We start from the raw sequence: 20,452 nt of genomic DNA, 5'->3' as shown, positions 1-20,452 counted from the left end.
CGATGCAGCCTCCTCTTGGGCATATGCCTGGAGGACAGCCTCAGTTGTTTAACTCCCATCTCTCTCGATCATCATCCTCTGGAAATTATGATGGAGCCCTTGGGTTTGTTGATCCAAGGGAAGCAAGACCAGGATCAGGTCATGGGAACAGACAGAACATGCGTTTTCACCAACAAGGTTATGATGGTGGCGTTCAGAGAAGATATAGTGGGTGGCCTCCGTTCCGGTCTAAATATATGTCAGCTGATGAGATAGAGAATATACTGAGAATGCAGCTTGTTGCTACACACAGCAATGATCCTTACGTTGATGATTACTATCATCAAGCCTGTCTTGCTAAGAAAACTGCTGGTGCAAAATTGAAACATCATTTTTGTCCAAATCATTTGAGGGACCTCCAACAGCGTGCACGGTCAAACAACGAGCCCCATGCTTTTCTTCAGGTTGATGCTCTTGGTAGGGTTCCTTTCTCTTCAATCCGCAGGCCTCGTCCACTTCTTGAAATGGACCCTCCAAATTCAACTAAATCTGGTAATGCGGAGCATAAAGCTACCGATAAGCCCCTTGATCAAGAACCGATGCTTGCAGCTAGAGTGTACATAGAGGATGGTCTTTGTCTCCTCCTTGAAGTTGATGATATAGATCGTTACTTAGAGTTTAACCAACTCCCGGACGGAGGACACCAGTTGAAACAAAGACGGCAATCTTTGTTGGATAGCCTCGCAGATTCACTTCAGCTCGCTGATCCCCTAGCCAAGAATGGGGAAAGCCGGTCTCATGATGATTTTCTCTTTCTAAGGATTGTCTCTCTTCCAAAGGGTCGGAAACTACTCACAAGGTATCTTCAGCTTATTTTCCCTGGCAGCGACCTAATGCGGATAGTCTGCATGGCCATTTTCCGTCATTTAAGATCATTGTTTGGAGTCCTCTCATCTGACGCCGATATCATCAAAACCACAAGCAAGCTTGCGAAAGTTATAAACTTGTGCATTAACAACATGGAGTTAGGATCGGTAAGCGTGTGTCTAGCAGCGGTGTCTTGTTCTTCTGAGCAGCCACCGCTCCGTCCCTTAGGCAGCCCTGTTGGAGACGGAGCTTCCACGGTACTGAAATCAATACTGGACAGAGCTGCCGAACTTATCAGGGCAAATAATTTCAACAACGCAGTCATGGCTCTATGGCGCGCTTCCTTTAACGAGTTCTTTAATCTGGTGATGAAGTACTGCATAAGCAAATACGAGAGCATCATGCAGAGTTTGAATTCACAATTGCCACCGCATTTTGCAGCGGAGATATCTGATGCAGCTACACAAGCCATTTCCCGCGAAATGCCAATTGAGCTTCTACGTGCAAGTTTCCCACACATTGATGAGCAGCAGAAGAGAATACTATTGGAGTTTATCAAAGGGTCTATGCACGGAAGCCAGAAAACCGAGCCAGTCTTATTAGGTTGATAGTATCAAGATTGAAGCAGTAAAAATGAAGATTCTGTATCGGGAAGTCTGTATATGAAGCAGAAGATCATGCAGATACCCGCAAGAAGTGAGAATGGTATCAAAGTTTCTATTCGTGCTTCAAATGGACAAAGACTGTTTTTGTGTCTTATAGGTGAAAAAAAAGCAGCAGAGAAAAAGTTTGGTCTCTCTGTACAGAGAAAAAGTCTTTTAGCTTTGCAAAACTCCTCTTTTAGCCGATGTTTTTGTTTGTGTTTCTGTCTTTCGCTTAGTTGATCTCTCTTTTGTGTTTTGAAACCTTGTTAATGGTTCTTGATAATTCTCTTTCCTTGTTTCCTCGTTCTCTGTTTTACCAAATAAACATTTCGAGTTATCATTATACTCTTTAGTAATGAATTCATTTGTTCTTCATTCTTCGTATCATCATCATCTTCCCACGCTGGAGCTTTCGCTTATTAGTCAAAGAGCGTGTTGTCTACGCGAAGGTTTGGTCGCGTGGATGGATAAACAAACAGAGGCGGAGGAAAAGAGAGAACCTTTCAGATGTAAAAAAAAAAAAAAGAACACAAGAAAAAAAGAGAAGAGAAGAAGCTTTCGACCAAATTTGATTTCAGATTAGAGTGGGAAAAAGTACATAATGATCCTTGCCCTTGTCTGGGTTCTGAAATCTTCTTCCATTTCTTATCTTTCAGTTTTCTGATTGCTGTCCGATTGATTATATAAGCAGCCATGTCGACTCTATTAAACTCAGTCTTATCCATGGCGGCGAATCCATCACCGGAATCTTCGATGCCGAGAAAAGCCCTAGGTTTTGTTTCCCACATCCCCACCAGTTTCCTCCACTTCTCCTCTGTCAATAAAGGTGTCGCTAGGGTTTTAGCTTCCACCCATGTTACGTTATCCCCTAAAGACTCCGCCTTTACCATTACCGGATCCAGTTGGAAACCCGATTCCAGTTCCGGGTCCTTTCCTGATGACCCGAGAAGCGACGAGCCGAGTTTGAGTGATTCCTTCTCTCATCTCGAATGTTTAGTCACGCAAGGGCGTAAACCCAATGTAGCTCATTCTACTCAGCTCTTGTACGATCTCTGCAAAGCTAATAGATTGAAGAAAGCCATTCGTGTCATTGAGCTTATGGTTAGCTCTGGGATTATACCCGATGCCTCTGCTTACACTTACCTAGTTAACCAGCTTTGTAAGAAAGGTAACGTTGGTTACGCGATGCAGCTCGTTGAGAAGATGGAGGATCATGGTTACCCTTCAAATACCGTTACTTACAATGCCTTGGTTCGTGGTCTTTGTATGCTCGGAAGCTTGAACCAAAGCTTGCAGTTTGTTGAGAGGTTGATGCAGAAAGGTTTAGCTCCTAATGCTTTTACTTATTCCTTCTTGCTTGAGGCTGCTTATAAAGAGCGAGGCACTGACCAAGCTGTCAAGCTCTTGGATGAGATCATTGCCAAAGGCGGTGAACCCAATTTGGTTAGCTATAATGTGCTCTTGACTGGTTTCTCTAAGGAAGGGAGAACAGATGATGCGATGAAGCTCTTTAGGGAGTTACCTGCTAAAGGGTTTAAGGCTAATGTTGTTAGCTATAACATTTTGTTGAGGTGTTTGTGCTGTGATGGGAGATGGGAGGAAGCAAATTCTCTCTTGGCTGAGATGGACGGTGGAGATCGAGCTCCTTCTGTGGTTACCTATAACATACTGATCAATTCGTTAGCTTTCCATGGAAGAACAGAGCAGGCAATGGAAGTTTTGAAGGAGATGAGTATAGGAAATCATCAGTTTAGAGTCACTGCCACGAGCTACAACCCGGTTATAGCGCGTCTGTGCAAGGAAGGGAAGGTTGATCTTGTGGTGAAATGTCTAGATGAGATGATTTACAGGCGTTGTAGACCAAACGAAGGAACTTACAACGCCATAGGTTCTTTATGTGAGCATAACAATAAGGTGCAGGAAGCTTTCTACATAATACAGAGCTTAAGCAACAAGCAGAAATGTTGTACGCACGATTTCTACAAGAGCGTGATCACGAGCCTGTGCAGGAAAGGTAACACCTTTGCAGCGTTTCAGCTCTTGTACGAGATGACTAGGTGCGGGTTTGATCCTGATTCGCACACCTACTCGTCTCTGATCAGAGGGCTATGTCTGGAAGGGATGTATACAGGAGCGATGGAGGTGCTGTCGATAATGGAGGAGAGTGAGAAATATAAACCTTCAGTAGATAACTTTAACGCGATGATACTAGGGTTGTGCAAGACAAGGAGGACAGATTTGGCAATGGAGGTGTTTGAGATGATGGTTGAGAAGAAGAGAATGCCGAATGAGACAACGTATGCGATCATCGTAGAAGGGATAGCTCATGAGGATGAATTGGAGCTGGCCAAGGAAGTTCTTGAGGAGCTTCGATCGCGTAAGGTTATGGGACAGAATGCAGTAGATAGGATTGTGATGCAGTTCAATTTAGATTGATGGTTTAGGAGAAGAACAACAACCATGAGGCTCTTTTTTTTTTCTTTATAAAACTTTTTAGTATACATTTTTATTCACTGTTCGTAACATTTTTATGAGGACTATGATTTATGTAAGCTTTCAGTTGTAGAACCACAGATCAATAAGAAGTATTTAACAGATGAAAGATCCGACTCCAAACTAAATGAAGAGAAAGAAGCCTAAAAGCTTAATAGTGACATATATATAGGAGTGGGAGTAAGATGTTGAAGAAGCAGGAAAGTCTGAAATGATCTTTCATTAAAATCTTAAAAACTTAAATGGGAAACAAAAAGAGGGACTAATGTTTGAGAGAAGCAAGAAACAGAGTCTGATGATGATGTCTACTTAGATCGCTGTCTCATCTTTCGTCTCTTCCTCTTAAGCCTCCTCATGCGCTTCTTCTTCCACTGCAAATCAAAGTAGCAAAAACCGGTTTATTATTAAAACCAAATTATGCACATAGAATTAGGAAGTAGAATTGGCTTTCTACATTGACCAAAAGAGTGAATCAACCATAAAAATTTGCATATTAGTACGGATCAAGGTTGGGAAACTCCAAATTCAACTGTTATAAACCAAAATCTCAACCATTTCCAGCCAGATAATTGAACAATAACCGAAATTGATTAAAATCCCAACATTGTCTCCCATGAATACAAATCACAATCCAATCCAAAAGAAAAAAGATTTGGTGTGCTACCTACATCTAGGCAAGGTTCCAATCTCACTAGAGTGATTCACTATACACAGCAAGATACAAATTCCTAAGAATACTCAAAAGATCAACAGAGCATAGTCACAGCAAGATATACACGCTAACAGATCAAATCACTTTAGGCAACCTACCGAATAGTAACGAAAGATTTAGAAGAAGAAAAAAAAAAAAAAAAAAAAGACAAACCTTGGCTCTCATCTTCTTGTCGCTGTGGATCGAATCAGAGAAAGAGTAGGGCGTTGTTAAAACAAGCAAATATATACAAAAACTATTGAAAGCCCTAAAAATAAAAATCTTTTAATTGAAAATAATCCAACTTCTCAGGGATATTTCCGTCATTTATCCTTTCTGAACTTCCTTTTTAACTTAATAAAAAAAGATCTTAAAAGTACCCAAACAAAAATCTTAACCTCGCCGGAAAATGGAGCAGCAACCAGAATCGGCGATGACTACAAGCTCCACCGCCGTAGAAGGAGGAGGAGAAGCAATGGCTAGAGGCTTATCAGCGATGCTGGAGTCGGTCATCAAAGATTTTGACTCTATATCTCTCGATGCGCTCAATAGCCAAGACAAACTCTCCGCTTCTCTCGATCGCTTAGTCCAAGGTACTAAACTTAAACCCCGGTCGGTCCGTGTCTTGAACCAAATCGATTCGTGAAATCCGAATGTTTCACAAAATCAATTCAATTGTTTCGATTGGATAAAGTGTTTTTTATACAAATTGATGATTTCTTGGAATACTTATTATTAATTAAAAACAGAGCTAGATCAATTGCTGGAGAACGCTCCGTTGCCGTTGATAGTACAACAGGCATCGAGAATCACAAGCGTCAAACAAAGAGTTTCGTCTCTTAATCTTGTCCTTAAATCTATTCAAAGGCGTATCGATAACATCGATCACATGCTCTCTGCCAACCCCACCACCACCACCACCACCCTAGGTCAAATTAATTTAATTTCACTACATCATCCATCGTCTTCATTATATCTATAGTACTACTACTACTGGTTGGTTCATTATTTTATCTCACTCTGTTTTTCTTAACGCAGACAAAACATCCTCGGAAACTACTACATTATGAGCTTACTACTGCTTCGGGTTTGGTAGCAGAGAGATTCAAAGAGGTGATGAGTTTTTTTTTATTTATATGAAAGTGTCTCTATGTAATGTACAAGTTTGCTCATCGTTTTGAAATTATCGGGCTTCTCTAGTGGGCTTTTCTTATATCAGTTTTATTTTTAATTTCGAATAGCCCAATTTTCCATTTTTATTTGTTTTGTTTTACTATAGTAGTAATAAAATATATTTTTTTTTGCTTTCTTTTGTTTGTATCGTTACAAACTCTAATTCGATGATGAACCAGGGTCCATCGACCCAATCATGTAAAACAGAATTTTTAAGTGAATATGTCGGGTTGCTTATTTCTTTTAAAAAAATCGATTTTGTTGGTAAAAAGCTTTACAGAAAATAAATATCCTAGTGTTTTTTTTTATAAAAATCTTGTCACGTGGGTTGACGACAAAATCGATAGGAGGAGGATGCCACCGTATAGATATTGTGTGTGTGTTAACAGAGAGTCACGTGTCTTCTGTGCTAGTCACGTGATTGAAGCCTATATGATTGGATCTCCTAGGCTTTCTTTTCTAGTAGTTCCTTTTAGATTATTTTACATCTCTCTCTCTATTGATTACAAAGCTTTTTCTCGTATGGGCCACAAAATTTCTTTCGTTGGTTGGTTAACCACACTTACTATCTTCTTTCTATAACGACCATGTTTTTCATTATTATTATGTGACGATTGTGATGGAGGGTGTGTGTGTCTTGTAAGGGGGGTGTTAATAATAAAAGTTAATGATGATAGAAAAGGAAAAACAAATGTAAAATTACTTGTAGTAATGAAAAAGTATAGAAGACCGAGCCTCTGACCAGAAATCTAACTGGTCCGCTTGTGAGTAGTAACTAGTAGTACATCCCATACGAAAAACACACAAACCTAAACATTTCGGGAACTCTGCCAAAAGTTTTTGTCTTTAAACACCAACAAAACTAGCTTACTTTTATCTCTTTTTTTCGCTACTTTACAAATCATTAGTTGCAACTTAGCATACTCTAGTCGCAGCATAGATGTAACTTTCAAGACGGATATATTCACTTTTTCCTCAAAATGGAATTCGATTAGAATTATACACCACAAAAATGCTGTTAACTAAGGGTTGTTTTAAGTGAGAGTATGATGAGAGGAGGAGAAAGGGGACCAAAGAGAGAAGAAGCTAAAGTACACACAAGAACAGAGAGGATAGAGACAGGTGAAAGAAGCTTATTACGAGTCTTGTACTTGTACAATCTCTCTTGCTTGTCCATTCTATCATTTTTATTGCAAGACTCTTAATAATAACTATTATAATAGTCTATGTGTAAATCTTTCGTACATCTCACGTACCATAATTCATAATAATAGTTCGTGAAAATCCTGACACAAAAACATGTGATATGGTTCAACCGTTCAAAGTTCAAACAACAAACAGAAGACCGATATAAAAGAGATCCAACATTAATATGCTTAAACGAACCTTCCTTTTTGATTAACAAAACAACAAAACAATAAATAAAGAAAGAAATGTGTGGTTAAAGTCTCTGAACCCTGCATCATTTCCGAAACTCAGAAAACGACAAAATAAAACTATTGGAAAAAGAAAAAAAAATTTACAATCTAAACAAAAAAAAATAAAAAATATCACATGAAAGAGACAGCTTAGATAAGCTCCAACGTGGGGAGAGCGCAAATACACACAGAGCATATGAGTGAAAAAAGTATCTGTCTTCCTCTGACCCACGCGCATTCCTTTTACGCGTCAACCTCACTCTCTCTCAACCCCCACCCCCAAAGCAAAAGAAGCAACAATTAGGAGATTCCAATTCCATTTTTTTTGTGTGTCCTAATGTCAAATGAATGAACCCTAGAAAAACCCCTCAAGAACAATTACCCAATGACACACCGATTCTTTATTTACAGTACATACACACACAAATTGGATTTTCTAATATCATTAAAAAAAAACTCTGTTAATAATAATCATAATAATAAGATTTGTTGTAAGTAACAAACCCAAAAAAAAAAAAAAAGATGATTACTACTACTACTAGCTAGCTACTGTTGCATTGCATCAAGAAGATTGTGTCGTTGTTGTAACCATGTTGATGAATTATTCCCTAATTTCTGAAAAATGTCCGGGTTAATTTAGATTCGATCCGTTGAGTTACGACCTTTATTGATATGAGACAAAGAAGCTCTGTTGTTGCTGTTGTTGTTGTTGTTGCCGTTTGTGAAAAACTGACCGAAGACAACTGAACCACCTCTGATTGAACAAACCGGAACGTTTAAAACTGGTGTTACCCTAACGTTTGAGCTGTACGATCTCTCCATTCCTCTGTGTCGATACCCGCTCGTTCCACCGTTGAAGCTGCTTGGACTGCTCGAGCTTCGTTCCAGGCTCTGGAACACGATTTTACCTGATGAGTTTAGTCTTGGACTGTCTACAGAGACTCCTCTGTGAGATGTTGTTGTTGTTTCTCCTCCTCCTCCACCTGAACGTCGCATTGGGCTGCGTCCTACTCTCCCTCCTCCGGTTCCTGCTGATGAATGGTTCACTAACCTCATTCTCGGTGGGTTTGGGTTTAGGCTACGAGCGGGAGCAAATGGATTCGCGGTGATGTTGTGGTTGTGGTTGAGATTATTATGTCGCTCTGCATCGAGAGAGAGTCTAGGGAGATCTTCGTGGTCGTGGCCGGAGGAGGAGGAGGAGAGAGACATACGAGAAGAGGATAAGGAGAGAGATTCGCAATCGGAATCTTTGAGAAGAGGAAGGCTCATGAGCAACGAAGCATCTGAAGAAGAAGAAGAAGAGGATCCGGAAGAAGACGACGATCTAGAGCTCCGATGCAAGAATTGCTTCAAGGAAGAAGTAGACGATCTCGGATTCGACGTCGTAGTAGTCGTAGTCGTCGGAGCTTTGCTGGTGTTGTGAGAGAATCGTTTGAGACCTAACAAGTCTCTCCACCTACTCGAACACCGTGGTGCCTTTGGAGAAAAAGAGCAATTATCGCCGCCACCACCACCGGAGATGATATTATTATTATGATCCATCTCCGTCCTGCTGCATTTGCCGCCGATCTCAACCGTCGTCTGTTGCTGGTGGTGCTGTTTCGTGAGGAGTTTACCGTCGGAGAAAAGCTCGTCAGCGGGGAGCATTCCGACAGGATCCTCCTCCAACCTAAACTCGAAATCGCCAGCTACTTGATCCTCCGGCGGAATCTGCTTCTTCTTCTGAGTGTCAGATGCGGCGGATCCAGAGTCTTCGCGGCTGAAAGAAGCTCGTGGATTGAAACATCCGTAAGTAGTAGGAAACTCCTGAGAAACACTAACATTGTTTACACATGCCGAAGCCATCATCACCCTCGTTCATGCACCAAAAAAAAAAAAAAACTTATCGCCGTCACGGCCAGATCCAAAACCAGAGAGAGAAGAAGAGAAGAGAGAGAAGGGGGTTTATGGAAGAGTGAGTGACAATGGTTTGTTTGGAGCGTTGTGGAGTTTGTTTTTGGGGGAGGAGGACTGACTTACTACTACTACTACTAACTAGAGGGGGCCACGATGAGAGAGAGGGGTTTGCCAAGCCAACAGTTTATTTAAAACGACCCCCCAGGTGGCGCGTGCATCTCACCCTTCTTCTTCTATCCGGGTTGTTTACGGTATTTCGCACTGTTCTGTTGGAGCCGGAGCCTCTCGGATCAAAATGATTCTCAAACGGCTAATTCCACAGGTTAGTTTAATTTATCTAATCTGAAATAGTCTTTGTTTAATTGATCTCTCTCTGGAATATTCCAAAAAGTTTTCTATCTTATGAATTTTGGGGGATACAAAACTTTTTAAAAAAAATACTAGTACAAAAATAATTAAAAAAGGTTTGGAGGTTGGAAAAAGTGAGAAATAATAAATATATATATGCATAGGTCACGTGATACAAGGGGTTCTTTTGATTATCAATAAAATTTTAGAGGTCATTGAGACAGCTAGCGATAAGCTGTTTGTTTGATCAAGATTTTGGATAAGATACCACGGGGTGATAAGCCGGAAAAAATCTGAGATATCTTTCATCGGAGATATTAAAGATCACAACTCAAGCTACTTTCTCTTCTTTTGTTTTAGGGTTCTTTATTTATCTTAATCTACTACGATCGTCAAAGAGAGATACTAGCTAGTATCTGATTTCTGTCTTTGTAGTGTATTGATGATCTACTACTACCATACCATCATTCATTTTCATTTGTGTAGCTTTAAGATCTTTTCTGATTTCAAAGACGACATACTACACTGTCTTTAATGTTCTTCTAGTTATGGGGTAGCTTAGCTTCTGTGTTTCGCTCTCTCTCTTTCTCTATTATATACATGTATGATTATTGAGTGGTGCAATGCGTGTGTGTGTAAGAGTGTTTGTCTCTCTATATCTGGTGTTGTGTCTATATTAGGATGGACTGTAGACTAAATTTGAGTTTGATCACTGTCCTTTTGCTTGCCGATATGATCATTTGCACATGACCCCCCCCCCCCCCCCCCATCAACAGTTGTTTTTTGTTGTTGTTGTTGCAAACCACATGAAGATTAAAGGGAATAACATGAAGGTACATAGTTTGTTTCATCACTTTCTCAATTCCAGTTCATGTGTCTCTCATTCATTCCTCTTCTGGTGTAGCCAATTTCAATGCCCTTTTGATTTTGCATTATCATCGAGCTTCAGGAAAAATGATGACAAGAGAGTACAATATTGCAGCTATGGTGAGCCAAAACAACTAGTAATGAAATGATAGATGAACAGCTTTGTCCTAGTCTCCTAAAATTATCAAGAACAAGACCTTTTTGTTTTCAGCAGAAGCTTAAGAATTGAAGAGCCAAACTCGTATTTTCTTCTTAGTAAAATTGAATCCTTTGTGATTTGATACATACTCTCAGCATATTTTAGATATGGATGGAATATATTTTTTATTCTTTCAGATTTATTACAATAATAAAGTTAAGAAAAAAAAAATATGTTAAATTAATTATTTAATTTAAAATTCGAAAATACCACATATGAGGTTCTTCTTCTTCGACTCGTCTTTTCGATTCTTTTGCTTAAACCCAGAAAAATGGAATCATGCCTAGAATTGTCTCTGAAGCTAAATCCTTGCCTCACTCCTCTTACTCCGCTCCACCCATTCACGCCATGTTCGTATTCGCCGCCGCTCCGTCTCTCTTCTTCCTACTCCCGCCGCCTCTATTCTCAGGTCACCGTCAACGCCGCGAGGAAACTCAACCAAAACGTCAGTTCTGAATTCGATGATAGAATCAACGGCGCTTTATCTCCCGACGCCGATTCCCGCTTCCTCGACCGTGTAATTTCATCTTTCTCCCTCTCTCTCTTTTTCTTTATTTGATTTACTCTTAACAACAATACGTCTCCCATAACTGAACCTAAGCATATCTGGATCTCCATTAATTCATGGGATTGGCTTTGGTTATACTATGTATTAGACTTGTAATTCATTTTGAGCTGGAATTCTCAATTTGCTACAGTGGCTCGGAGACTGTGTCTTATAGTTAGTATCTTCTTCGCTTGTTTATGGGTTAAAAGAAAGATTTTTGATTAGTTTCATCTATCATGTAGCTGTTTCTTGCGCTTCTTTTGGGGTTACATTGCTCTGCGTCTTCTCTTCTTTTTGCTCTCATACATATTTTTCTTGTTCTGGGGTCCTATCTTGTTTGAGTTCTTTGTCTCACTCACTTTCGTTTTTCGTGGCTTGTTTACAGCAAAAGGCGTTAGAGGCAGCTATGAATGACATCAACAGCTCATTTGGTAAAGGAAGTGTTACAAGATTGGGGAGTGCTGGTGGAGCACTAGTGTGAGATTCTCTTACTTATTGTGTTACTTTCCTCTACTCAAGAGTGTTGTGATGGAACGAGTCCAATATCATGGCACTAGACATCTTAATTACACCATGTGATTTTTTTGACTTTACGAAAATATAAGATGATTGTGTAATGTTGGTCTGCTTGCTGTATTGCAGGGAAACTTTTCCGAGTGGTATATTAACTCTTGATCTTGCCTTAGGTGGAGGCCTGCCGAAGGGTCGTGTAGTTGAGGTATTGATCTTGCTTAGAGATATGTTGCAGAGTTCTGATAATAGAATGTGTGACGCTGGTCTCAGTTTTTCCTCTATTTGAAATTTGATACTGCAGATATATGGACCAGAAAGTAGTGGCAAGACCACGCTAGCACTCCATGCTATTGCTGAAGTGCAGGTATATACTCCGACCAGACAATTCGATTTTTATACCAGAAAGTATGTCGCTTAAACATTATTTGCTAATTGTGCAGAAGCTTGGAGGCAATGCAATGCTTGTGGATGCAGAGCATGCCTTTGATCCAACGTACTCTAAAGCATTAGGTGTTGATGTAGAGAACTTGATAGTGTGCCAGCCAGACAATGGCGAAATGGCTTTAGAAAGTAAAACATTCTAAATTCTCGTATCGTTTTAGTAATTGCCATGTAAAGTATGTATTTGCGAAACTAATATGTTCTTATTATTATTATTAATCTCACAGCTGCAGACCGTATGTGTCGCTCAGGTGCGGTTGACCTTATTTGTGTTGATTCTGTTTCAGCACTTACTCCACGAGCTGAGATTGAAGTATGATATCATCTCTTTCGAACATCTACTTTCTTTATTGTTTGAAATTCCCTGAGGTTAATTTGTTTCCTCCCCTGTTCCGTACTTAGGGTGAGATTGGAATGCAGCAAATGGGTTTGCAAGCTCGTCTTATGAGTCAAGCTCTTCGTAAAATGTCAGGAAACGCCTCTAAAGCTGGTTGTACGCTTATTTTCCTAAACCAAATAAGATACAAGGTGAAAATTATGACTAACCCACTCACCCTTTATGTTATCCATTTTGATGAAATTGATTTCATGTATAAGCATGTTGTGTTCTCGAGCTAACAGTGCTAATCTCTTATGCTATTAAGATTGGCGTGTACTATGGGAATCCGGAGGTGACAAGTGGAGGCATTGCGTTGAAGTTCTTTGCATCAGTCCGGCTAGAAATTCGTTCTGCTGGGAAGATCAAATCTGTAAGCATAATTGTTCTATTAACTTTGCATTGTATTTCTATGTCATTTTGAACTAAACTCATTTCTAATTCAAAGAGCAAAGGGGATGAAGATATTGGTCTTCGAGCTCGTGTAAGAGTGCAGAAAAGCAAGGTTCGTATTAAGGCTAAACATGTCCTTAGTGCATGTCAACTTATTTTAGACATTAAAGTGATTTTGTGCCTATTCATTGACTATTTTGCAGGTGTCAAGGCCGTATAGGCAAGCAGAGTTTGAGATTATGTTTGGGGAAGGAGTCAGTAAACTGGTATGCGTCTGTGGATGACCAGTCTCTGACAACGAATAATCATTGTTGTTGATTATGTTTTTTTAACTAAAACCTAAATTGTAGGGATGCGTTCTTGATTGTGCTGAAATAATGGAGGTTGTGGTGAAGAAAGGTTCTTGGTACAGCTATGAAGACCAAAGGTTTGTATTCTACAGTGACAACTCTGAAATCCTTTTAAGACTTTTGATTATGTGACAGAAGTCGATAGAGTGTATTCGATATGGTTTTGTGTTTGGGGTCATTGTTTCAGGCTCGGGCAAGGAAGAGAGAAAGCACTGCAACACTTAAGGGAAAACCCTTCTCTTCAAGAAGAAATTGAGAAGGTTTGCTTCCTCTATTCTTAATCTTAACCAATCTCCGAAGATTGCAAATTCCTTCCCTTGTAACAAATGTGAAATGTAAGCTTTTTGCATTATTTCGTTCTCTTTATGCTATCTGTTTTTGGAATGGTGTTGCAGAAAGTGAGATTATTGATGTTAGATGGAGAAGTTCATCGATCAACTCCTTTGGTGAGGAGCAGCTCTTCCCCGGCTTCGCATCATGAAGAAGAAGAAGACTCGCTTGACGAATTTCAATGACTTAGCCAAGACTTAGGGATCTAATACATTTTAGACCAAGATCTTCCAAATCATGTTCATCTCTTGTTTCATGATGACACCAAATGGTTCTGTACCAATATATATGTTGAATCGAAGATCATTCTTGTGCAACAAAATCTTCGAAAATTGGAGGATGGGAATCACAGGAAGATGAATATATATATAAACACTAGAAGTCTTTTATAAATTCAAAAGTATTTCTGAGTTTTACAACATTTAAGAGAAGAGAAGACAACACAGAAACATTTATAGAACATGAGTACACATGCCGCTAACAACAACTTAAGATTTTACTGAGCCAAAGCACTGGTGTTGTACACAAGAAGAGCTCCTCCGGCGAGGATACCGGCGAGAGTAACAGCCCAAATTGCCAATCCGGTGACTCCTCCCTTGTACACGTCACCACTCGCTGACCACTCGTTCTCGTTGTAAATAGGACTGCAACCCAAAATTTAAAATCATCATCATCTTACTACTACTACAAAGTTATTCCATGGTTCTTATCTAAAAGTGTTGTATGGGAGATTATTATTCACCTGTATCCATCGACGTTAGCTCCATACTTGTCGACGTATTTGTAAACACCGTAACCCTGCGTTCAAACGACATCCGTTAAAGAGGATTCACCAAGTAACATACAAAAATATATAAAACGACGTCGTGGTTTAGATGTATTAACCAACCTTGCCCTTCCTCCCGGAGGCGTCGACGCCGTCCCTCAAGTCCATGCTGCCGTTAATTCCTACACACACACACATCGATTTAGCGGGTATATATAAGCTATACATGAACGGTAACATCTGTGTATACTAGTACTAACCAAAGGGCTTGTCGGTCTTGATCTTCTTGACTCCACTGGCGACGATTTTGAAGGAGGGACGAGCTCTTGTGAGCGAGGGTAAGCCTCTAGCCGAGGTCTTCTCCACGGTGAAACCAGCTGGTTTCAAGGTCACCGATGAAAACATTACTGAAGCAGCAGCCATTATTGATTGGTTGATTCTCTCACAAGATGATCAAACTTCTCAATCTCTCACCCAAGTCAAGTGGTGCATCTTGCTTGTGCGGCTTCAAATATGAGAGAGCGGTGATCCGATAAGTGATTGTGGTTATGACACGTGGCGAAGGTTGTGTGGCTTTGGTCGGGATATCTTCCTTACTAACGTTATCTACAACTGGTTACGCAGATCCGTCAGATCAGGTTTAGTTTTTTCACTTCGCTTCATAATGCCACGTCGGATTTTCAATGTTTTAAATCATTATTATGATGGCCCCTATAGATTATAGTTTACTTAAAACAGGCCCACTAGTTCAAAGCAGACCCAATTGGGAAGCGTGGAAATTGAAACGCGAATTCGTACTCTAATCAGCGATTAGAAACGCTAGTGATTAGATACAGCGTTTCTAATTGCTCGCTGCTGTTTGACGGATTAGTAAATGTCTTAACGGACCTTTAATTATGGCTTTTCCATAACTGGAAACATCAAACAAACTTGGACTCATTTGTCTGTCATTTACTAATAGGGGGATGATATAAGGATTTGGTCAATGTTTGCTCTGCATATTCTTTCTACTCAAGTCATTAAAAAAACTATCAACTAGAGTATATTACTACAAATCAAAGTCGTTTGTATTAATAACTATTTGTTGATCAGTCGATGTGTTAGTTACACGTCTAAGTCGTGATGCCAAACCAATATTATAAGACTACTAAAATATTCAAATGAGAGTGAGTAAGGGTACAAGCAAGCTACCATTTCCATGTATTCCAATCATATATATCACCCACCACAAATTTATATAAAACATTTGTTCGCCACATGACTCCTTCCAGTGGATATAATGTAGACCCCAAACAACAACAAATTTATGTTTTTTTTTCTTTTCTTTTCATAAGGACTAAGCTGTTATTATAAAGTCAGTCAATTGACGTTTCTTAAAATAACATTGAAATCTTCTTATGCAAAACTAAAATAAAAACTTCCCTAATTCTTTAAATCAAACTGTAATAAGTTACATATATTTTGACTGCGTTTGGATAAGAGAATAATTTGATATATTTAAATTTTAGTTTCGCATCTTGCTGTGTATTCACAAAATCCCAAAACTACAAAGCACGATGCTTTGGATACAGGTAACAGAACATGCTTTACTAAATAATGTCAAATGAAAACAAACAAATCTATTCGAAACAATTTTAAGTAGGAAAAAAAACACATGTTCTAAACTAAAAATTCGTTTTAAAGCAAATCAATCCCACAAGAATATTTCTGCCAATAAAAGAATTGAACATTATTTTTCTCAGTGTTCAAGAAAGCGGTCTAGGCGTTCAGCAGGCGCCTAGATAACCGCCTAAACCGCTTAAAATTATATTAATTTAATTTTAATATTTATATTTTTATTTTTAAAAACATATATTTAAATTATTAAATTTTATATCTGTATATGTAATTATAAATATTTATATGTTGTTAATATAACTTAAATAAATGTATTTTTCTTACTTTTGTTTATAATTTATAAATTTTTTATTTTTCTAACATATATTTGTACATAATTATATATATATATATAATGTTTTATGTTGTAAACGCCTAAACCGCCTAAAAATCGTCTAGGCCCCGATTAAGCGTTCTAGGCACTAGGCGATGGGTCACCGCCCAGATACCGCCTAGCGCTTTCTTGAACACTGATTTTTCTTAATCTTATTATATTTTTTAGAATCGATAAATCCAAACTGAAACAGTGAGTTAAGTTTGTTATAATAAACCAACACAATAAACTAGAAACAGTGAGTTAAGTTTGTTATAGAGAGGTTGATACAGTTAAATTGTGTAAATATAAATTGCATTAATTTGGTATCCAATCCAACATTTACAGAATTGAACCGGACTTAACCAACTCTGGTTTTAGCTTCAATTGTACGTATATAGTGTGACCAGCCGCAGGAGATTTTTACACTCTAGGAAGTAAAATGGGACCCAGAAATAATATACTAATACAACTCCAGTAAGTAAAGTTCATTTAACACAAACTAACTCCTAATTAATTCGCCAAACCCAATGCTAATGTAATAAATTAACGACTTAATCAATTAAATTACTGTTTCCTTCTTCTTCTCTATGGATGGATTGATCTTGTCTTCTCTCTCTCTCTCTCTATATACGCGAAACTTTGTCGTCTCTCTCTCTCCTCGAAGAACCTTTTTGAAACTTTTTTCAAGTTTTGTTTTTTCTCTTTTTTTTCTTTTCTTTCACGAGCTCTTTTAGGGTTTTCTGAAGCTTTAATCTTTACAATGCCCCCTCCCTTCCAATCTACTTTAACTAAAGAAGCTCATTTTCTTACTTTTTTTTTGTTTATCACTCTCTCCCTCTTTCTCTCTCCGGTGAAATACTTGTCGGTTGTGGTGGTGATTCTCCGACGAAGCTATTCATTCGCCGGGATTAGTTAGTCAGAGTTTTCCTGGATCCGATCAATGGGAACTTGATGGGTAATTTGGGGAATGTCTTTGAATGAAGCAAAGACTGAGTTTTGCTGAAAAAGGGGAAACGAAAGATTCCTTATTTTGTTCTTGTTGTCTCTCTCAGATATTACGGAGCTTTACTTTGCCTTTTTTTTAATCAGTTGTTTTTGGGGAAACTTGCATGTGAAGTGATTTGCGTTGAACGAATCAGCGTGACCGGATTTTCTTCTGGTCACATACTGTCTTGTTTTTGTTGTGTATCTTCTCTGTTACGTTTATGCGGCATACCTGTTGAATTAAGCTCGTGGGAGTTATGGCTAAGAAGCTAGTTTCGTCGATGAGATGTGTCTCTTTGGTTCTGTTCTCACGCCTCTCAATCTCTGCTTCTATCTTTGTGAGTTGAATCGACCCCTGGCTAGGGATTTTGAAGTTGTTGGTTTTTGGTGATGGAGGATATTGGGTTGGTTAAGCAAGGTTGGAAATGGATACAGTCTCAGAAAAATATGTGCTCGGATGCTTGTTCTGGGGTGCGATGCTTTGGGGAGAAGATGGGAGGGGTTGTGGAGCGTCACTGGCCGTTGGTGTGTTGTGGATGTGGGAAGCTATTAGGGTTACTTCGTTTGTCTTTTGTGTATTGGAAAGACTGCATTTTTAGGGGTTTCCATTGCAGCGCCAAATTGGGTTCAGCTGCTTTGCTTCTCATTATGTGGAGTTGCTTCCTTAGCTTGACTTCCTTGTCTTGCTTGCTTTATGTTCTCCTCAGTATGGTAATTATCTTTTTTATCTTTATTTCTGAAATCCTAGTTGCTATTTGCCAACTAATGGTTTCAAGATTTTTATTCAATGTCTACATTAGATTGGAGATTTGGTTGATTGAGTTGGGTCTCACTTATTGCTTTGCATTTACTATTGCAGGGGGCAGCTGCAGCTGTTGTTCTGAACTTAGGTTGCACCCCTGGGCTCTTTATTGTAGGACTATTTGGAATTTTGATTTTATGGATGTATGCAAACTTTTGGATCACCGGAACATTGTTTATTGTTGGAGGCAAGTTTCTATTTTTTCCCTGATCAGTCTGCTCTTATGCTCGTTCACTGTTACAATACAACCACTTCAGATTAGTTTGCTGGATTTGTCTTTCTGGTTATTGAGTCTATTATATGCCTGATCTTTACTATTTACATGGTGTTGATTTCTCTAGTTTTGTTTGATTCAGGCTATTTATTTTCCTTAAATCATGCCCGTGTGGTGGTTCTAATGGCGGCCTCATATGCGATGTATTGTGTCAAAGTCAGACTTGGATGGCTTGGTCTTTTCCTCTCGATAAATCTTGCTTTCTTGTCCAATGATATATTAAATTGTCTTCTTCAATGGTGTGACAATTTAAGTGAAAAACCACAACACGAGGAACCAAAGAAACCGAAAGAAACAATTATAGAAGAAGACTATTCAGGGGAATTCGAGTATCCTTCAGTTCCTCCTGTTGAAGAAGAAACCGAGAAAAAGATTCACGAGAATAAGTCGTCTGCTAAACCAGCTGCTCCTTCGACTGTTGTTAATAGCGTAAAGGAGATTTCTACTGTTAAAATAGTCAAAATAGAAGAGACAAGTTCAGCTGATGAAATGAAGAGAATACTGAATAGTTTGAATCATTATGAAGCGCTAGGGTTCCCTCGGCATAAAAAGATTGATGCTGTGGTGCTTAAGAAAGAGTATAGAAAGAAGGTTTGTCCTCGTTTCCAATGCTTCTGAGTAGGTTAATGCAATTTCTCTAAGGTTAATGAAGTGTGTGCTATATGTTCTAGGCAATGTTGGTTCATCCCGACAAAAATATGGGGAGTCCATTGGCAAGTGAATCATTCAAGAAACTTCAAAGTGCTTACGAGGTAGTTAATGATGTATAATTTAGAGAATTTGTAAATTTTGATGTTCATGTTCTTGGTATTTTGATATATTAGACATGAAAAGGTCGTATTTTCTTCTTTCAGGTTCTTTCTGATTTCGTAAAGAAGAGAGACTACGATGAGCAATTACGAAAAGAAGAATCTAGGACTAGGAGTGTTTGTCCGACATCTCATGCTTCTTCGCATAAGGTTTAGTTACAGTATTTACTTTTGCTTCTCTTTGATATTTATTGGGCGCCTGGTCTTGTGTCCGATTAATTTTGTTCATGTTTATCTGCAGAGTGGTCCTGATTATCGATCAGAAGAATCGAGGCGGATACACTGTACGAAATGTGGTACTTCACACATATGGGTATGCACCAATAGGACTAAAGCAAAGGCAAGATGGTGTCAGGTTTGATTTGAATCCAACCAACTCAGGAACTCTAAAAGCATCTTCGTCTTTCATCTTTTGTCATTCAGATCATCTCAATTTGTTGAATGTAGGATTGTGGTCAATATCATCAAGCAAAAGATGGAGATGGATGGGTCGAACTCAAAGGGACATTACCCTTCGAGAGAGCACATAAGGTAATAGAAAAGCTTCTTTTTTTTCTCACGTTGTTGTTTGTAATGATGAATGTGGTTTTGCCTCAGTATCCTCAACTCAACCGCTTTATTTTGTTTTCGGTCCTTTTAAAGATTGAAATACCGCGTGCTTTTGTTTGCGCGGAAAGCAAAATCTTTGACGTCTCAGAATGGGCCATTTGTCAGGTTGGTGCTCTCACCCGTTCCTTTGTGGATTATTACCTCAATGTGAAGATGAATGATTTAGATACATTAACATGTGTTGTTGATTTGATCATAATTAAAGGGAATGGCGTGTAGACCGAACACACATAGGCCAAGCTTTCATGTGAACATGGTTGGTTTAGAGAAGACAACACAAAGATCAAACTCAAGTAGGTTCCCATGGGATCTAGATGTGGAGATGATGGATGAGGACGAAGAAGAGTTTGAGCTATGGCTTCAACAAGCTCTTGCTTCTGGTCTCTTCTGCGAAACCTCAAAACGCAGAAAAAGCTGGAGCCCTTTCAAGTTAAGCCAGATGAAAAGCAAGAAACAATGGCGTAGAACATCCACTTGATTCACAATTTGACCGAAACCATAAAACAAAACTTCCATATAGCTCACCACGAATCCAAAAACTGAATTCACAGCAAGTGAATCCAAAGTCTCTCTCTGTAAATAGCATATTATGTGGATTGTTCTTAAAGAAAAAAAAAAGAATCTGTGGATTTTTCAGTGTGGTATTATTACAACTACTTTGAAAATGAAAGAAGTTTTTTTTTCCTGGAATCAATGCTGTACATTTAAAGG

At 38.9% G+C, this 20,452-nt stretch overlaps 7 protein-coding genes and 1 long non-coding RNA gene across 9 annotated transcripts in view; 5 read left to right on the top strand and 3 right to left on the bottom strand.

The window, feature by feature from the left end:
- LOC104714194 (protein PAT1 homolog) overlaps nt 1-1,865 on the top strand; it is a 4,453-nt gene extending 2,588 nt beyond the window's left edge. Inside the window, exon 5 of the mRNA XM_010431479.3 lies at nt 1-1,865. This exon is cut by the window's left edge and continues 603 nt beyond it. Within this exon, the coding sequence (XP_010429781.1) occupies nt 1-1,454 (1,454 nt within the window). The 3' untranslated portion in view covers nt 1,455-1,865.
- Nucleotides 1,866-1,963: 98 nt separating this feature from the next.
- Nucleotides 1,964-4,092, top strand: LOC104714193 (pentatricopeptide repeat-containing protein At1g79080, chloroplastic). The gene has a single exon (XM_010431478.3). The coding sequence runs from the start codon at nt 2,184-2,186 to the stop codon at nt 3,924-3,926; it is 1,743 nt and encodes a 580-aa protein (XP_010429780.1). The 5' UTR covers nt 1,964-2,183; the 3' UTR covers nt 3,927-4,092.
- A 94-nt stretch (nt 4,093-4,186) lies between these two features.
- On the bottom strand, nt 4,187-5,052 carry LOC109126284 (uncharacterized). Its single transcript, XR_002033330.2, has 2 exons — nt 4,849-5,052; nt 4,187-4,354 (listed from the first exon to the last, which is right to left on the bottom strand). It is a non-coding gene; the product is annotated as an uncharacterized LOC109126284 (long non-coding RNA).
- Nucleotides 5,053-5,981, top strand: LOC104714192 (uncharacterized). The gene is made up of 3 exons (XM_010431477.3): nt 5,053-5,267; nt 5,424-5,603; nt 5,713-5,981. Exons 1-3 carry the CDS (start codon nt 5,084-5,086, stop codon nt 5,742-5,744), a joined length of 396 nt encoding a protein of 131 aa, XP_010429779.1. The 5' UTR covers nt 5,053-5,083; the 3' UTR covers nt 5,745-5,981.
- Nucleotides 5,982-7,643: 1,662 nt separating this feature from the next.
- On the bottom strand, nt 7,644-9,474 carry LOC104714191 (uncharacterized). The gene has a single exon (XM_010431474.2). The coding sequence runs from the start codon at nt 9,111-9,113 to the stop codon at nt 7,902-7,904; it is 1,212 nt and encodes a 403-aa protein (XP_010429776.1). The 5' UTR covers nt 9,114-9,474; the 3' UTR covers nt 7,644-7,901.
- Nucleotides 9,475-9,687: 213 nt separating this feature from the next.
- On the top strand, nt 9,688-13,918 carry LOC104714189 (DNA repair protein recA homolog 1, chloroplastic). 2 transcript variants are annotated; one of them, XM_087466138.1, is made up of 14 exons: nt 9,688-10,342; nt 10,459-11,092; nt 11,508-11,599; nt 11,765-11,840; nt 11,937-11,999; nt 12,076-12,205; nt 12,304-12,389; nt 12,479-12,604; nt 12,721-12,825; nt 12,901-12,957; nt 13,049-13,111; nt 13,196-13,272; nt 13,383-13,455; nt 13,591-13,918. In XM_087466138.1, exons 2-14 carry the CDS (start codon nt 10,847-10,849, stop codon nt 13,708-13,710), a joined length of 1,314 nt encoding a protein of 437 aa, XP_087322264.1. In that variant the 5' UTR covers nt 9,688-10,342; nt 10,459-10,846; the 3' UTR covers nt 13,711-13,918. The 2 variants fall into 2 exon arrangements, with proteins under 2 accessions (XP_087322264.1, XP_087322263.1); XM_087466137.1 differs by having other exon boundaries at nt 9,703-10,342; nt 10,414-11,092.
- LOC104714190 (photosystem II 10 kDa polypeptide, chloroplastic-like) lies at nt 13,891-14,772 on the bottom strand. Its single transcript, XM_010431473.3, has 4 exons — nt 14,552-14,772; nt 14,415-14,473; nt 14,268-14,323; nt 13,891-14,169 (listed from the first exon to the last, which is right to left on the bottom strand). Exons 1-4 carry the CDS (start codon nt 14,712-14,714, stop codon nt 14,022-14,024), a joined length of 426 nt encoding a protein of 141 aa, XP_010429775.1. The 5' UTR covers nt 14,715-14,772; the 3' UTR covers nt 13,891-14,021.
- A 1,982-nt stretch (nt 14,773-16,754) lies between these two features.
- LOC104714188 (uncharacterized) lies at nt 16,755-20,431 on the top strand. Its single transcript, XM_010431471.3, has 9 exons — nt 16,755-17,958; nt 18,107-18,236; nt 18,406-18,914; nt 18,995-19,075; nt 19,178-19,282; nt 19,374-19,487; nt 19,580-19,663; nt 19,775-19,846; nt 19,947-20,431. Exons 1-9 carry the CDS (start codon nt 17,638-17,640, stop codon nt 20,217-20,219), a joined length of 1,689 nt encoding a protein of 562 aa, XP_010429773.2. The 5' UTR covers nt 16,755-17,637; the 3' UTR covers nt 20,220-20,431.
- The last annotated feature ends 21 nt before the right edge of the window (nt 20,432-20,452 follow it).

This window comes from Camelina sativa, chromosome 9, assembly GCF_030686135.1.
Source record: "Camelina sativa cultivar CO46 ecotype springtype chromosome 9, ASM3068613v1".
NCBI lineage: Eukaryota > Viridiplantae > Streptophyta > Magnoliopsida > Brassicales > Brassicaceae > Camelina > Camelina sativa.
The sequence above is the reverse complement of the archived record's forward strand: the minus strand, read 5'-3'. Positions and strand labels throughout refer to the sequence as shown.

Coding starts and splice junctions, on each gene's coding strand:
- LOC104714189 (XM_087466138.1), top strand. CDS start 10,847: ATGGAATCATGCCTAGAATTGTCTCTGAAGCTAAATCCTTGCCTCACT. Junction 12,206..12,303: donor TGGCGAAATGGCTTTAGAAA/GTAAAACATTCT, acceptor TTAATCTCACAG/CTGCAGACCGTATGTGTCGC. Junction 12,958..13,048: donor TAAGAGTGCAGAAAAGCAAG/GTTCGTATTAAG, acceptor ACTATTTTGCAG/GTGTCAAGGCCGTATAGGCA.
- LOC104714192 (XM_010431477.3), top strand. CDS start 5,084: ATGGAGCAGCAACCAGAATCGGCGATGACTACAAGCTCCACCGCCGTA. Junction 5,268..5,423: donor TCTCGATCGCTTAGTCCAAG/GTACTAAACTTA, acceptor AATTAAAAACAG/AGCTAGATCAATTGCTGGAG. Junction 5,604..5,712: donor CACCACCACCACCACCCTAG/GTCAAATTAATT, acceptor TTCTTAACGCAG/ACAAAACATCCTCGGAAACT.
- LOC104714188 (XM_010431471.3), top strand. CDS start 17,638: ATGGAGGATATTGGGTTGGTTAAGCAAGGTTGGAAATGGATACAGTCT. Junction 17,959..18,106: donor TTTATGTTCTCCTCAGTATG/GTAATTATCTTT, acceptor TTACTATTGCAG/GGGGCAGCTGCAGCTGTTGT. Junction 19,664..19,774: donor CCTTCGAGAGAGCACATAAG/GTAATAGAAAAG, acceptor GTCCTTTTAAAG/ATTGAAATACCGCGTGCTTT.
- LOC104714193 (XM_010431478.3), top strand. CDS start 2,184: ATGTCGACTCTATTAAACTCAGTCTTATCCATGGCGGCGAATCCATCA.
- LOC104714190 (XM_010431473.3), bottom strand. CDS start 14,714: ATGGCTGCTGCTTCAGTAATGTTTTCATCGGTGACCTTGAAACCAGCT. Junction 14,324..14,414: donor CCTCCGGGAGGAAGGGCAAG/GTTGGTTAATAC, acceptor GTTTGAACGCAG/GGTTACGGTGTTTACAAATA. Junction 14,170..14,267: donor GCTAACGTCGATGGATACAG/GTGAATAATAAT, acceptor TTTGGGTTGCAG/TCCTATTTACAACGAGAACG.
- LOC104714191 (XM_010431474.2), bottom strand. CDS start 9,113: ATGATGGCTTCGGCATGTGTAAACAATGTTAGTGTTTCTCAGGAGTTT.